The sequence below is a fragment of the Xiphophorus hellerii genome, chromosome 3, assembly GCF_003331165.1.
Source record: "Xiphophorus hellerii strain 12219 chromosome 3, Xiphophorus_hellerii-4.1, whole genome shotgun sequence".
NCBI lineage: Eukaryota > Metazoa > Chordata > Actinopteri > Cyprinodontiformes > Poeciliidae > Xiphophorus > Xiphophorus hellerii.
The window spans coordinates 3,156,004-3,169,865 of NC_045674.1; the positions used below are offsets into that span (position 1 = coordinate 3,156,004).

Here is a 13,862-nt window from a genome sequence, read left to right on the forward strand (position 1 = left end):
TCTCATCCTCCCCTTTCTCTCCCCCCTCCCTCTCCTGCTCTCAGTGTGTTGACACACCTTCAGAGGTGATATAAAAAGACAGAAAAAGACACTGTTGTGTTGGGTTGTCATCTCCTCTCCTCCTCTCCTGTCACCTGCTCATCCTTCCTTTCTTCTCTGCTTCCTCTGAAGTGAAGTTTCTTCTCTTGTCAGACTGTTGTCTCCTGCGCTGCTGTGAAACGACACGGGAGTCAAAACAACAGCGAAGCACCGAGGCACCCCCCAAACTGAACAAATCCCCCTTCAGAACCAGGCGACGTGAAATAATAAGAATAAAGATGGAGAGCAGAACCGCAGACATGACAAGCATGTGTGTTTTTAGTGGGCAGGTGGGAGCACCTGCTGTGCTCCTTCCTGTGTTCCCACTCTCAAAAGTTTTGTTGTTTTATTTTGGAGGAGCTGCTTCTTTTTCTCCGTTTTCATCCCTTGCTCCTTGGTTCTTGTCTTCTCGTGCAGCAGGGTGGAGATGAAACACAGGGAAACATGAGAGACGTTGAAGGGAAATGTCACCTTGTCCCCTTTGGCTGAGAGCTGCTCCCCTTTTAGACCACTGCCTGAGCGAGTGGAGCAGGTTTAGCTAACGAGCTACGTTGTTGCAAAGCTGAGACAACAAAAGCAGCACAGAAGCAGCAACCAAAATACACAAAATAGTTGTTTTTCTCAAGATATATAGATGTAAATTCTTCTATGGTATGGAAAATAATGAAGAAAAATCTGTTCAGTTGTTCACGTTTACAGACAATAATGTTCCCATACTATAAATAATTATCTTCTTCTTTATCCTTTCTCTCCACATTCAGGTGATGACTGGTATTTGTGCAGACTGACTCTGAGCATGCCCAGTCAGGCTGACCTGCAGTGGGGGATGTTTCCGTCGCCTTACCTGGGCGCCGTGGGTCCTGATGCCACATCTGGCTCTGTGGTCTACCGGCTGTCAGCGAGACAACGAGATGGCGCGCTGGGACAAGCTCAGTTCCTCCTACTAGATGGTACTTTCCCCTGATATTTTAACAGAATTGTTTTACCTAAGCATATAAAATACAATTTTACATTGCTGTTTCAGTTAGAATCATCAAATGAACTCAAAACGTGTGAAATGTATGAATGAACCCCCAGAACAAAAGCAGAATATCTTATGAAGATGTTAGCTAACTCTGTTAAGAGAGCGTCATCATCTGCAGTGAACATGGACTGAAAAGCCACTTATAGAGGAAGAAGTCAACCAAATTTACAATTACACTCAAGGACAATGATTTTAATTATGGATTATCTATCTGTCTGTCCATCTGTCCATCCAGTGGTGGGCACCGCTAACTAATATGTTAGCTACAACTAACCCTAAAGAACTAATTATAAACATTAGCTCCATTAACACTTTGCTAATATGGCATTTAGTGGAATTTAATGCTAAATTGAAAAATTCAACCATTCAACTGTAGGTTTACAAAACAGCCAAGTAAATTAGTGCCTTAGAAATTACTTGGGAAAATTGTTTTCAAAGTTAGCAAAAATGCTAACGTGTTAAGCAAAATATTAGCTCTGTTTTTTACCTGTCACAGTCAAACCTTGTTTTCCAAGTCTATTTTTCTCTAAACCTGTCGTGTCTTTGCTTTTATCTCCTGCCTGTATCTGTAATTAGGTCCGCTCCTACTCTGCCAGGCACTCTGTGACAAACCTGTTTTGCTCAAAGGAGTGATTTATAAATAAAGATTGACTTGTTGGATTTCAATTACTGTCGAGAGGGAAATGGAGAAAAAAGGTGCATAAAAAGCACAGAGCTGCACTCTTAATCGCTCCCCGGGGCAAAGAAATGCGAATAATAGCAAAGACTCAGGAGAGGAAGGTAGCGAGTGGGAGAGTTAAAGGGTGGGCGTACGTGTGCCGGTGGCTGTGGATTTTTATTTTTAATTATTATTATTTTTACATTTTATGAGAGAAGAAGAAGAGAAGAGGAGGAAGAAGAAGGAATGATATTTATAGAGCTAATTTTTAATGCTCCCATATTAAAAGCTTCCCTTTGGGATAATGTGAGCACGTGTGCACTGACGAATAATCCAATAATTTAAGTTAAAATCTGCGTTTGGCATCATGTCAAAGAGAAAATGTGTTGTCAGTGTGTATGTGTAGCGAGGACCTAATCAGTGGCAATAATAGGATTTTACCCAATGCGAACATCAAAAATTTACTGTTTATTATCAATCTTTTTTTCCCTACTCGCCACCAAAACAAAATAACTTTTATAACATCACACAAAAATGAGCCATAATGGTAGCTAGCTTTTATTACCCAGTAAGATTTTTAGATTTACTTCACTTCTGCAGAAAGTCAAAAGTGATTGCTGGCTTTAAGAGAATCTATTTATGCTTTAAATTTGCTTAGTGCTATGTTTATTAACTAATTTGCAGTTAGTAAAATGCAAGAGGTTTTAGCATGTTTTGCATTCAGTAAAGTTTACATGTGATCACGTAATTTTGCAGATTAGATATGTTTGTTTTTTGTGTGTATGAGATCAAACTTTTTTTCTGAAATTACTTTCTCATCTGGTGTAATGCTAAGGAGATATGGAATAATGAAATAGCCTGAGTTCGAAAGTCTGATCCACCTTCTACTCAAAAACACTAGAAAGAAACATCAAACATGAAGTAAAGCCATATGAACTTGCATCCTTATGGGTTTTTATGCAGGTTTGTCTTATCGAAAGAACAGAAAGGACGCTCTCTACCTCCTGCTGTTCCTCTGTTGCGTCGCACCGCAGCACAAAACTTTGCAAACACCTTCAATGTTCCAGTTTTCTCAAAAGATTTGAGCTTACAACACACCTTCATGTCAAGTTGGAGAGGGTTTTACGCTAGCCTAATCAAAATGGATAGCAGCTTTTGAAAATAATGAAAGAGCTGAGCCGTAGGAGGAGATCAAACAGTTTAAGTATAGTTTTTTCCCACTGGAGGTTGTTAATTTCGATACCTTTCGTAATTAGTGACAGCTAATTGGAAGCATAGAAAGAGACAATTAAAAAATAAAACATTTTTATAATTGAGACAATCAAATCTTTGAAGAGCTTTAATGCTGTTTTTTTTTTCTTTTGCACACACATTGTTTTTATAGAGACTGAAATAAATCTGTCACAGAAAAAATATCCAAGAAGGAGGCGATGATTGACAGTCGAGCTGCAGCTGCTGCTGCAGAACCCTCTGGTCAACAGCTGGGGATTCTTCTCCTTTTCTTCCCCTCGTCTTCGTTCTCATCTCCTTTTCCATTATTCCTCACTTCCTCCACATCTCTCACTTCCACTGTGCTGCCAGTTTTCCATCCTTCCTTTTCCTCCTTTTCTTCTTTCTTTATTCCTCATCTCTCCATCACTTATTTCCTCCTGCTTCCCGCTCTCTGTCTCATAAACCCAGAGGGACGTGAGTGAAAATGAGCCCACTCTTTTTTTTTTTCTGCGTCTTCAGAGAGCGTTAACTAGCTCATAGAACACACATAAATAAACACACAGCCAGCATGCCTCCAGCATCAATTTGCCTCAATTGGCTTTTCATAATTGGACAGCTGGGACTCCGTCTCTTTATTTATACACAAGTGGACAAGTTGAAAGATGGTTGTTTACGTGAAAAAGAAAATCCACAAATGACTGTATTCTTTGAATAATGGCAACATTTATTACATAGTTAGAGAACTATAAAGGCAATTTATTCATTAAAATGCTTTAAACTGAAAGCATGATCAAAAAAGAATGACTCATAGTTCAAAGTACTGAAGTAAATATGAAATTTAGTAATAATGGCAAACACCAGTCCTGTGTAGATACAATGACAATTCAAGCAAAACAGGGAAAATTTACTAGATTTTTCAGCATATAATATTTATTTTAAAATAAAAATTTTTTTTATTTTTTTTAGGTGGTGAGGAGTGCTTTGAAGTGGACCGTCGCTCTGGGCTGATTAGGACCACTGGACGACCTCTGACCCCAAGCAGGGAGTACCATCTGCGGGTCCAGGCTGTGGACGGACGAGGCCGTAAAGGCCCACCGGCCACTGTTTCCATCCTTGCTGGATACCGACCGCCACAATTCACCAACTCCACCTACAGCCTGAACGTGCTGGAAAACACACCTGTTGGCCAACCGTGAGTCCCGCCAACACAAATATTATCAGTACCTCTGATGTCCAGTAGATGGTCAAACAAGCCTGAAAATACAAGATCTTGCATAAGTATTCACACTATTTGAAATTTTCAGCGTATTCCTATGCAACACCCACATCTCGTCAAATGCCTTTGATTTGACAGGATTTGTTGTAATAGAGCAGCATAAAGTTGCATGTTATATACTTTTGTTAGTTTATAAATCACTGAATGACTTAGTACCAAAATACAATACCGACCTGAACCAGAACCAAACATGGAGAAACAGCATTTAGCTTCTATGCGACACAAATCTGGAACAACCTTCCAAAAAACCTGCAAAATAGCTGAAACACCGAGTTCCTTTAAATCACAGCTGAAAACCCAAATGCTTAGAGTTGCCTTTCATTCATAACAAATGGAACATTGATCAGAATATTTTAGATGTGTCTGCTTGATGATTTTGATGATGGCATTTGACAAAATGTAATATTTATTGCTTGCTTGTACTATTCTGTTTTGATGTAAGGCACTTTGAACTGCATTGTTGCTCAAATGTGATATCCTAATAACTTGACTTGATCTATATTGTTAAGGGGAAGAAAAATGATACATGTAAGTTTGGGGTTCATATAATTTCACCCCCTTTTACTTCAACACCCCTAAATAACATCCTGTTCAACCAACTGGCTTTGGAAGTTACCCGAGACACGGCCGTCCACCTAAACCTACAAGACAGGCAAGGAGATCATTAATCAGAGAAGCAGCCAATACGTCCATAGTAACTCTGGAGGAGCTGCAGAGATCCACAGCTCAGATGGGAGAATCTGAGCTATGGCTGTTGACTGGACACTTAATAATCACATGCTTTACAAATCTGAAAATTATGAAAGAGTGGAAAGAAGAACATTCAGTCAGAGCTACTATATTCATCTGTGGCCTAGTCAAAGTCCATGTGTAAATTCAAAGATATTCACTGGGGCTTCTCACTGATTTTGAGGTAATATGTCAAGAAATTACAAACATTCTAGGGGCTTGTTGCACATTTTTAAAGGTGCCAATAAATAAATAATATAAATAAGCAAAAATGTCTTGCTATGTTATGGAGAACTATTGTTCAGAGTTTATACTGCATTCACTACTTCAGTGAGTATACTGCATGTAAGCCACTGTGCACAACGCTATACTGGCATCATATCAATGAATGCTAAATTATAGAGCCATGAAAAGGTTATTAACCCAAATTTATGTTTTACCTCCACATCTGCAATCCCATCATTTACATTCCAATGCCATAAAAAATGAATGGCTTTTGCGATTCTGCCTCGGTGAGTTTTTTTTTTTTGTGTGTGCGCTCGTTGTTGTGCTTTGCATGTCATGTGATGCATGAAAAGATGAGCCCCGAAGAGCGAGACAAAAGAAAAGAGGAAGAGGAAGGAAGAGGTAGAAAGACAGAAGAGAGAAAATAGAAGAGAAGAACAGGATGGGAGATAGAGGGATGAGGAGGAGGAGAAGGAAGGGGGTGGGATGGATGAAGAGGGCCCAGATGTATGAGTGTGGCCTGAGGCTGAGAATTTGAAAGTGTGGCAAATTCAAATATTTATTAAAAGTGAGGTCTGGATAAACATGAAGGGGAGTGTGTGAGTGTGTTGAATCCCCCAGGGCTGCTGGCGCAAAGCACATTGTATTAATATCCAAGTATCCATGCCACCCTCTGAGCGCTGTGTGGGTGTAGCTCAGTATGGGTTTTTTCTGTGTCTCAGCCTTCCATTATATATCTTTTGCATGCCCTTGCGTGTGTCTGTGTGTACGTGTTTCTCTTTTAATCAAATTGGTTAACCAGGTCTGAGCACGGCACCTTAGAGCTCAGAATATTCCATGAAGGCTGCAGAGTTTAAGAGCAGCACCAGCGTGTCACCAAGTCTGTTTGGAGACGTACATGAAGAACAGCTTCCCTCTGACCTGTGCTCATGTTTTCACTGTATTCAAGACAAAATAAATGAGCAAACACAGCAACATTATCATTTACGAGTTCACATATGAGGTAAATCATATTCTTATAGAGGTAATACTTTAACATGTTTAATGTTGGATGTCCACATTGTCATTAAAATGACCTGAGTCAAAGTTTGTTAAATTAGGTGCTCAACAACATTTCTATAGAAACTCAAAAGAATAATGTCTAATTCTCTACATTTTCTTGGGCTTTGCAGTGAGAGTACAGCAATGCAAGTTTATTTGTTTTGCACATTTCAGCAATGTGGAAGAAAACAATTCAAAGTGCTGCATAAAGAAAACATTAAGCACAAAACACAAAAAATATAAAAACTTGATGCTGCTTCTCTATGTTTGGTTCTGGTTCTGGGGACGTAGAGTAGATTGGACCTAGAAGATCTTATCTTTTTTTTTTTTTTCATCAAATTCAACTTTATACGTTTTACCATGAATTAGACAGGGAAAATATGTTTTTATAAAAAGGGAAAAGACTGAGACTCATCTTGGTGTAATTTCAGGGACCTCCAGCAGAACCAGCCTACAAATGGTTCACAGAAATAAAATGAGTTTTTTCTGGCTCATCTCTAACCTTTCTGTGTGTGTTTGTGGTCAGTGTTGCTGTGGTTCAGGCCGTCTCCTTCCAGAAGAAGAGTCTGTCCTACATGTTACTAATTAACCCCGGAAACCTGTTCAGCATCAACCAGGAAAGCGGCGCTCTGAGCCTCACCAGATCGGTCGACTACGAGAGCGGTCACAACCTGCACACCCTGCAGGTCCGAGCCTCCGAAAGTGACACCGGCCTCAGCGGCGTTGCAGAGGTACGCAACAGCGTCATCAGATTTACTGAGTCCTGTTTTTACTGGCTTAGTAAGAACCATCCCAACAACTTCAACAGAGCTCATGTAAAACTGAATAAATGAGCATTAATTATGTCATGAATACTTTGAGAAGTCAGGGACGTGATGAAAATATTCCCATCTACTCACGAAAAAAGTGCATTTTTATCTAAACTTTTATATTGTAGACAAGCTTTTTTCCCTAAAAAATATCTGAGCTCAGGAGGACTTTGGATCAGATTTTTTTTAATCTGAAGGAAGACGATTTTCATTGTCACCTCTCCCAAAAACATAATTATAAGATTGTAATTTTCCTTGTGTTTTTTTAATTATACGCCTCAAATTATTGATAGAAATAATGTATTCAACACTTTGTCATAATTGTGAAAATCTATATCAAATGTGGCAATGAGTGGTTCCTGTAATGACTTTCAGGGAATCATGTTTTCCATTTCTGTCAGGTGGAAATGCACTGATCTGTACTTTAATCCAGTGAAAACAATGAACAAAATATTTGACTCTGGAGCGGCTTTATTTCTTTCTCATGATGAGCCTGTCAATATATATAACGCAACACTTGTAATCATTCGTAACTAGTCCTACTATAATAACAAATCTGACTGGAAAGTAAATTGTCCCAGAAGTTACTATATCTTTGTTTTGAGACCAAAATATGCACCACCTTTGCATTTTTCTGCAAAAGCTTTTGGATATTTTTTCAAAAGCAAACACTTTCAAATGTCCGACACATTTTTTTAAAACATGCATCACATTCCAGATGGAAACTACTTGCATTCACTATCCAACATGGTGAGTAACTTTTCTTCAACAGATTTGTCCTTCCAGTGATTCCTCACTGTGACCTAAAGACCAATGCCTTGTTAAGCGATCTGGTCATTTTGAAGCTCAGGACAAAATATGAATGTTATCCAGGGACTCAGATCTCGCCATGACCTCTGTGTGTCGCGTATGCATTCACACCTGTAGCTGAGGCTGAGCTTGTGATCAAATCACCCCAGAGACTTGACAAAGTCAGGCGCGAACAAGGTCACAGTTTACTGACCTGTGATGACAGTCACTGTGAAGTGTTATTCTGTGAACGCAGTGTCCCGGCACACTTTGCCAAAGCGCATTCATTTCAGAAAGCAATGTTTGACAACTAAACAGTATTGCAATTAATTAGACACAAAAAAGCTATTGATTCAATAGGTTACCAACCAATATTTAAAAGTTAAGATTGAAGAATATTGTCTTGCATTTTCTACTTTCTAATCTATATTGTAAACAGTGAATATCAAGCCAATAAAAAGAGAGGTTCACATAACAATAGCCAACTGGTTAAGGTTTGACAGAACTGTTTAAACCTGACTGTCTTTTAGCTGGTATGCAAACCCCTCTATGAATAAAAATTCACCACCATCACAACTTATCAACTCTCACTTTAAAAAAGCATCTGAATGTGCTGACGCCCAACTGTTAAACAAGCTGCTCTCTGATGAAAACATGTTCATTTCTGAATCAGATGCTATGATGCAACCATTAAAATTTACATCTTATTGTGCATACGACACACATAATCACTCAGAGTGATTTGTGCTTCACATTTTACCTATGAAGTAAACAGCATAAAGCCATTTGTTTTTTTGTCTCCTTCAAATTAGTCTTTTAAAGCTGTTATTTTCTGGAAAAATCCAAAATTAAATGGCTTTAAATGGCTTTCAACTGAAAATAGCGCATTTTTTCCTTGTTTAGACGTACGTCTTCTTTATGCTCTATGCATATTTGCAGAGGCAGCTACACATCTAAATCCTTTCAGCCTCACCATTGCTGCCCTGCTATGCAGACTAAACAGGTGGGGTGTTTGAGGTTCAGGACTGCAGAGGAAGTCTGTGCTCAGGTGGTCATATCAGCGGCATCACCAGTTAATTCATTTTTTATGAGAATAAAAACAAAAAATTATGTTTCATTTCCGGCATGTTGGATGGGGAAACAGGAACAAAGGTGAGATAAAGACACAGAGAGGATTGAGATTTAAGGGTTTAAAGGAAGGACAGAGAGACAAATGGTCATAAATTAGTTTCTCCTTAAGCATCAGATATATAGCTTTACAGTGGCATCTGTATCTGCAGTTTTTCCACACTAGAACATCAAACAAACACTGATATGACTATAGAAGGTAGTGAGAAAATCATATTTGCCATTCAGTTACCACATTCCAGATGGATTAACAGACACCTAAAGCAGAATTTTGAATTTGTGATGTTTTTGTGGTTCTGTTTGATTTAAAACAATTTTATTTCATGGACTGATCTCAACACACACAAACCTTTCTCCACATGGATGATGGGTACCTAACATGAATGGTTCTAGCTTTACTTCTGATTGATCCTCTAGTCCATGGTGTTACTATGAAGTACCATACATTTATAGGAAAATACTTCACAGACAGAAATAACAATATATCTGGATTAAGATCAGAAACGGCTGATGTTAACCTTTTTTTTAACATGTTGGTGTCATTACAATAAGGAAAACTGGGCTTATATTACATATTGTCGCAGTGTCAAAAGGGTAGTGAAATAAATGTAATATTGGTTATTGGCCAAGGAAGTTTTATTAATATCAATATTGGCTCAAGTTTTCACCCCAGTGCAGACATTACCTGGATTTTTCTGATTGATCTGTAGATCCTTACAGAGATGAACATCTATTTGCATAAGAAACACCAAAACTAAATGAGCTGCCTCCTCCAGGTCGTTGTCCACATAACGGATGAGAATGATTGCACACCAGAGTTTCTTCACTCCATCTACACCAGAGATAACATACCTGAAAGCGTCGCACCTGGAACCTCACTACTGCAAGGTAACACAAACTGATGAGTCTGCTGAAGTTTTAACATCATGCATCGCGACGAGACCAGATATTTCCTTTAATCCTGTTGTTTCTTTCCTTTTGTGTATCTGCATTTATAGTGTTTTCCTCCTGATTCCTTACATTCTTTTACTCTCGGTCCTTTATTGTTTTCCTTTTGCTGTGTTCTCCTTGTTAAATCTTTTTTCCTTTTTTCTTGGGATCTTGTTTTCTTTCTTAACATTTCCTTCTGGTAACCTGAACTTCTCAGTTTTTTTTCCTTTTCTTCCCCTCACATATCCAAATCTCTTGTTTTCAGGTTCTGCTTCTCTTTTGAGTGGCTTTCTACTTCTTTCCCTCTATCTCCTTAATCCACCATCTTTTCTTTTTCCTCTCCTTTCGCTAATCTATACCCACATTCATTCCTTTTTAATTTCCTCGTCTTTCTTTTTTCTACCTCATTTGTCTTCCTCCTTTTACTTCTTTCAGCTTTTTCTTCTCCTCCTCAACCATTTCTTCTTTTAGACGTTTTTCACCACATTTCCTCTTTTTATTCCCATCAGTTCTGGCTCGTGACTTTGATTCCGGGGTGAACTCCGAGATCTCCTACTTCATCCCGAGTGGCGATTTTGACATCACATCCGGGGGTGTGGTCAGCCCTGCCCGTCGCCTGGACTATGAGCGGCCCAATCACATCTACGAGTTTGTAGTTGTCGCAGTGGACGCAGGGACGCCTCCTCGAACTGGGACTGCCTCTGTTCGTGTCCGTGTGGCTAACACCAACGATGAGGTGCCGGTCTTCTCCCAAAGCGTGTAAGAACCTCCGTCTGTTAGTATCTGATCAGCTTGGTGTGGATGTTACTTTACTTAATAGTAAAGAAGTCGGATGTCAGCATCTCTCTTGTTTTCACTCCTTCTGTCACCCACAGAGTCAATCTGCTAATTGAGTTTTTTTTTAAGTCAGAGTTTAGTTTTATTTTTGTTTCCTCCATCTGTTTTCACTTCATCTTCACTTCTACAATCAATCCAGGCTCTTTCCTTCACAGTACCATGTGTTTGTGCATTTTTCCTTGCACTTCTTACTTTGTTACTTTGTGTAACATGTCATCCTACCTTTTCCAATATCCTCCAGTACAGTTAAAGGTTGTTTCTCTCTTTTTGCAGCTATAAGACCTTCCTCAGTGAGGACGCTGGTCCCGACACGCTGGTCGCCATTGTTCACGCCAATGACCCTGATGGGGACGGCGTCTCTTACGCCATCACAGGTGGCAATGAGGACAGCAACTTCCAGCTAGACAACCAAAAAGGTGAGATAAAAGCAACAGATCTTTTGTCAAGTTGAACTTCTGTTGAAACAGAAGATCCAGATCAAGACTTTTTGTCTGATACTGTTCTATGTCATTTAAATTTGGAGTGCCAATGAAGAACGACCCAACGCCTTAGGTTTCTTCTTCTTGCTACAGGTGACATTGCTAATAACTGCAAGTCAAGTTAAGTTTATTTGCATAGCACCAGTGGTGGACACTGCTAGCTAAAACGTTAGTTGTGCTAACCCTAAAGTACCAATCATAACCATTAGTTCTGCTTACGCTAGCGAAAGCTGCTCCAGAAAGGATACAGCCCTTCAGAACCAATTTAATTGTGATATTATAACTTACATATTCTATAATAGCTATATTGTGCTTTACTGTCTGTGTTTTATTTTGTTCCTATGCTCCATTTGCAGTAGTGTGTGGAACTGTGCATAGCACATTTCAGCAACAAGGTGGTTGGATTTTACATGATAAAAAATGTAACACAATAACCAATTATATTCGAAACAGCAAACAAGAAACAACATTTTAGTCAAATAATTTACATTTTGCTGCACCTCTATGGACCCTATTACATTTTAAGCTGTTGTCCTACAGATTAACACTTCAATTTTTATCCTTTGTTTTTATATGACTGTCGTAATTCAACTACGTTTTTTATTTCATTTTTATTTTTAAGGCTATATGAACAAAAAAATTATACTCTCACAAAAAACTCAGGCTGCATTTGAAGGACATCAAAATAGACAGATTATAAAACTGCTAGAGTGCATCACACCAAACTATCAGTCCTTTCTGCTGCTGGACATGTTCCCTCTGGTAACAGACAGCAAGCAAAGCGTTGAAATAACATTCAAGTGGATTAAAAAAAGCTTAAATTTGGTCTTGAAGAATGTAAATAGCTAACTCAAATTTAAAATGAATGTGAGCAGTAGATTAAGAGTTTCTCTAGGCAGTAGATGTTTTTGTTCTGAAAACATTCCTCCTTTTCCAGCTCTGCCTCTAATGGGACAGTAATGAATGTCAACATGTTGTTTTTTTTTTAGCAAGCAGAGCGCTCTGACACACACAAACAAGGGGAACAATCACTTTTACACATGTACACACACACAACAGCAGTGTTCAGATCACTTACAATTACACACATATGCACACAGCAAAGTGGTTGTTTCCATAGTAACAAGTATTTGGGGATAAAGCGTGATAGTATTAACGAGGCCAGTGTACCCCCTGGAAGACACACTCACCACAAACGCATAAATAAGAAAACAAACACACATAAATAATCACTGCAGCTCACACACACACCCAAACACAGCTGTCCCTGATGTACTTCACTCATTTGAATATTTGTGCACCTATGTTTGTGAGGACCGTTTCATCCTTTTGTGACTAAAAAACAAAAGCTTATGTGCCAAACTAGACACTTAGTATGTGGAATTCACACGTTGCTTTTCCATTTTTTTCACCAGTGTTTCAAGAGTGACAGTGACAACGGTTGCTGAAGGCATTTTGTTTTTTGGGCTGTGTCTCTTTGCTGTTCATCTCAGCAATGCTTTAAGGGATGCTTTAAAAAAAATACAAACTTACCAAATGTTCTGTTGGACTCCAGTGGCAGAAGCTTCCATGTTTTGGCATCTCTGCAGCATCATTCAGTGTCTTTCATTATGACATTTTCAATGTTGTCAGTGTATACTTTCCTGCAACATATATATCTTTCAACCATTTTTGAATTATGAGTTGTTTATATTGTTTTTCAGTGGCTCTCAACAAAGTGTAAAGAAGAAGTGTGCAATGTTTCATGCTCTACAATGAACACTAGACAATATGCTCAATATACCTAGAAAAAATGGTGATAATGGTTTACTGCACCTGGTGGACTGCATCTGAACAATAGCCAAAAAATGGACAAAAATATCTATACACAATTATTTGAAAGGTTAAATTAAGACAATTAGAGTGATGTTAAGATTCTCTCTCTCAAGCAGCTCTTATTATTTAGGGCATTGAGAAAGAACATCTGGAATTTGGGATCAATTTCCTTCTTCCCTGTTGATTGGAGGAATGAGGTTTGCCCTGATTCCCACAGAGTAACCTGATCTCAATAGACTGGTTCCCAGTGTGAATCGATGGTGCACTTGACTTGTATTTGGAAGTCCTAAAACGTTTCTTTGATAAATCAGAAATAAAATAAAGTAAGATAAATAAATAAAAAATAAAGCGACCCCTGAAGCTGAGTTCAATTTTAGTGTGATTTCCAGCTTGATAAAACATTGAATAATAATGAGACATTAAACCAGTGTTGTGCACACTGTTGTACTTTGAAACAAGGCCCTGAATCCCATTGCAAACGACAGAGAGGAGACAGTTCTGGTTTTAATACATGTAAAGCAGAGAAATAAGATGTTTGCAAAGGACTGCTAAGAACAGTTAGCGCAGCAAATGTGAGTAAATCCCTTCTGTTTTCTGACATTCCACTAGAAATCACTCATTTCTGGTGTAATGTCAGTCCCAGATCTGAACTTTGACGTCCAAGACAATTCATTGTAGCATGACATTGACACACCAGACTCTTTGTTGTTCATACAGCATAGCTGCAGAAAGGCTGTATGTGGGAGTCCACCTCTTGTTGCAGTGCCAATATGATGGCTGGGGTCCTCCACTCTTTTTATTTTTGCATTCTGGATTTCCTGCAACTTGTTTT

The 13,862-nt window shown here is 38.8% G+C and overlaps 1 protein-coding gene across 1 annotated transcript in view; it reads left to right on the top strand.

Moving 5' to 3' along the window:
• LOC116717691 (neural-cadherin) overlaps window positions 1-13,862 on the top strand; it is a 133,350-nt gene that overhangs the window by 58,325 nt on the left and 61,163 nt on the right. The window contains exons 2-7 of the mRNA XM_032559235.1: window positions 840-1,028; window positions 3,939-4,164; window positions 6,770-6,974; window positions 9,746-9,857; window positions 10,409-10,658; window positions 11,010-11,152. Of these exons, the coding sequence (XP_032415126.1) occupies window positions 840-1,028; window positions 3,939-4,164; window positions 6,770-6,974; window positions 9,746-9,857; window positions 10,409-10,658; window positions 11,010-11,152 (1,125 nt within the window). The remainder of the gene's footprint in view (window positions 1-839; window positions 1,029-3,938; window positions 4,165-6,769; window positions 6,975-9,745; window positions 9,858-10,408; window positions 10,659-11,009; window positions 11,153-13,862) is intronic.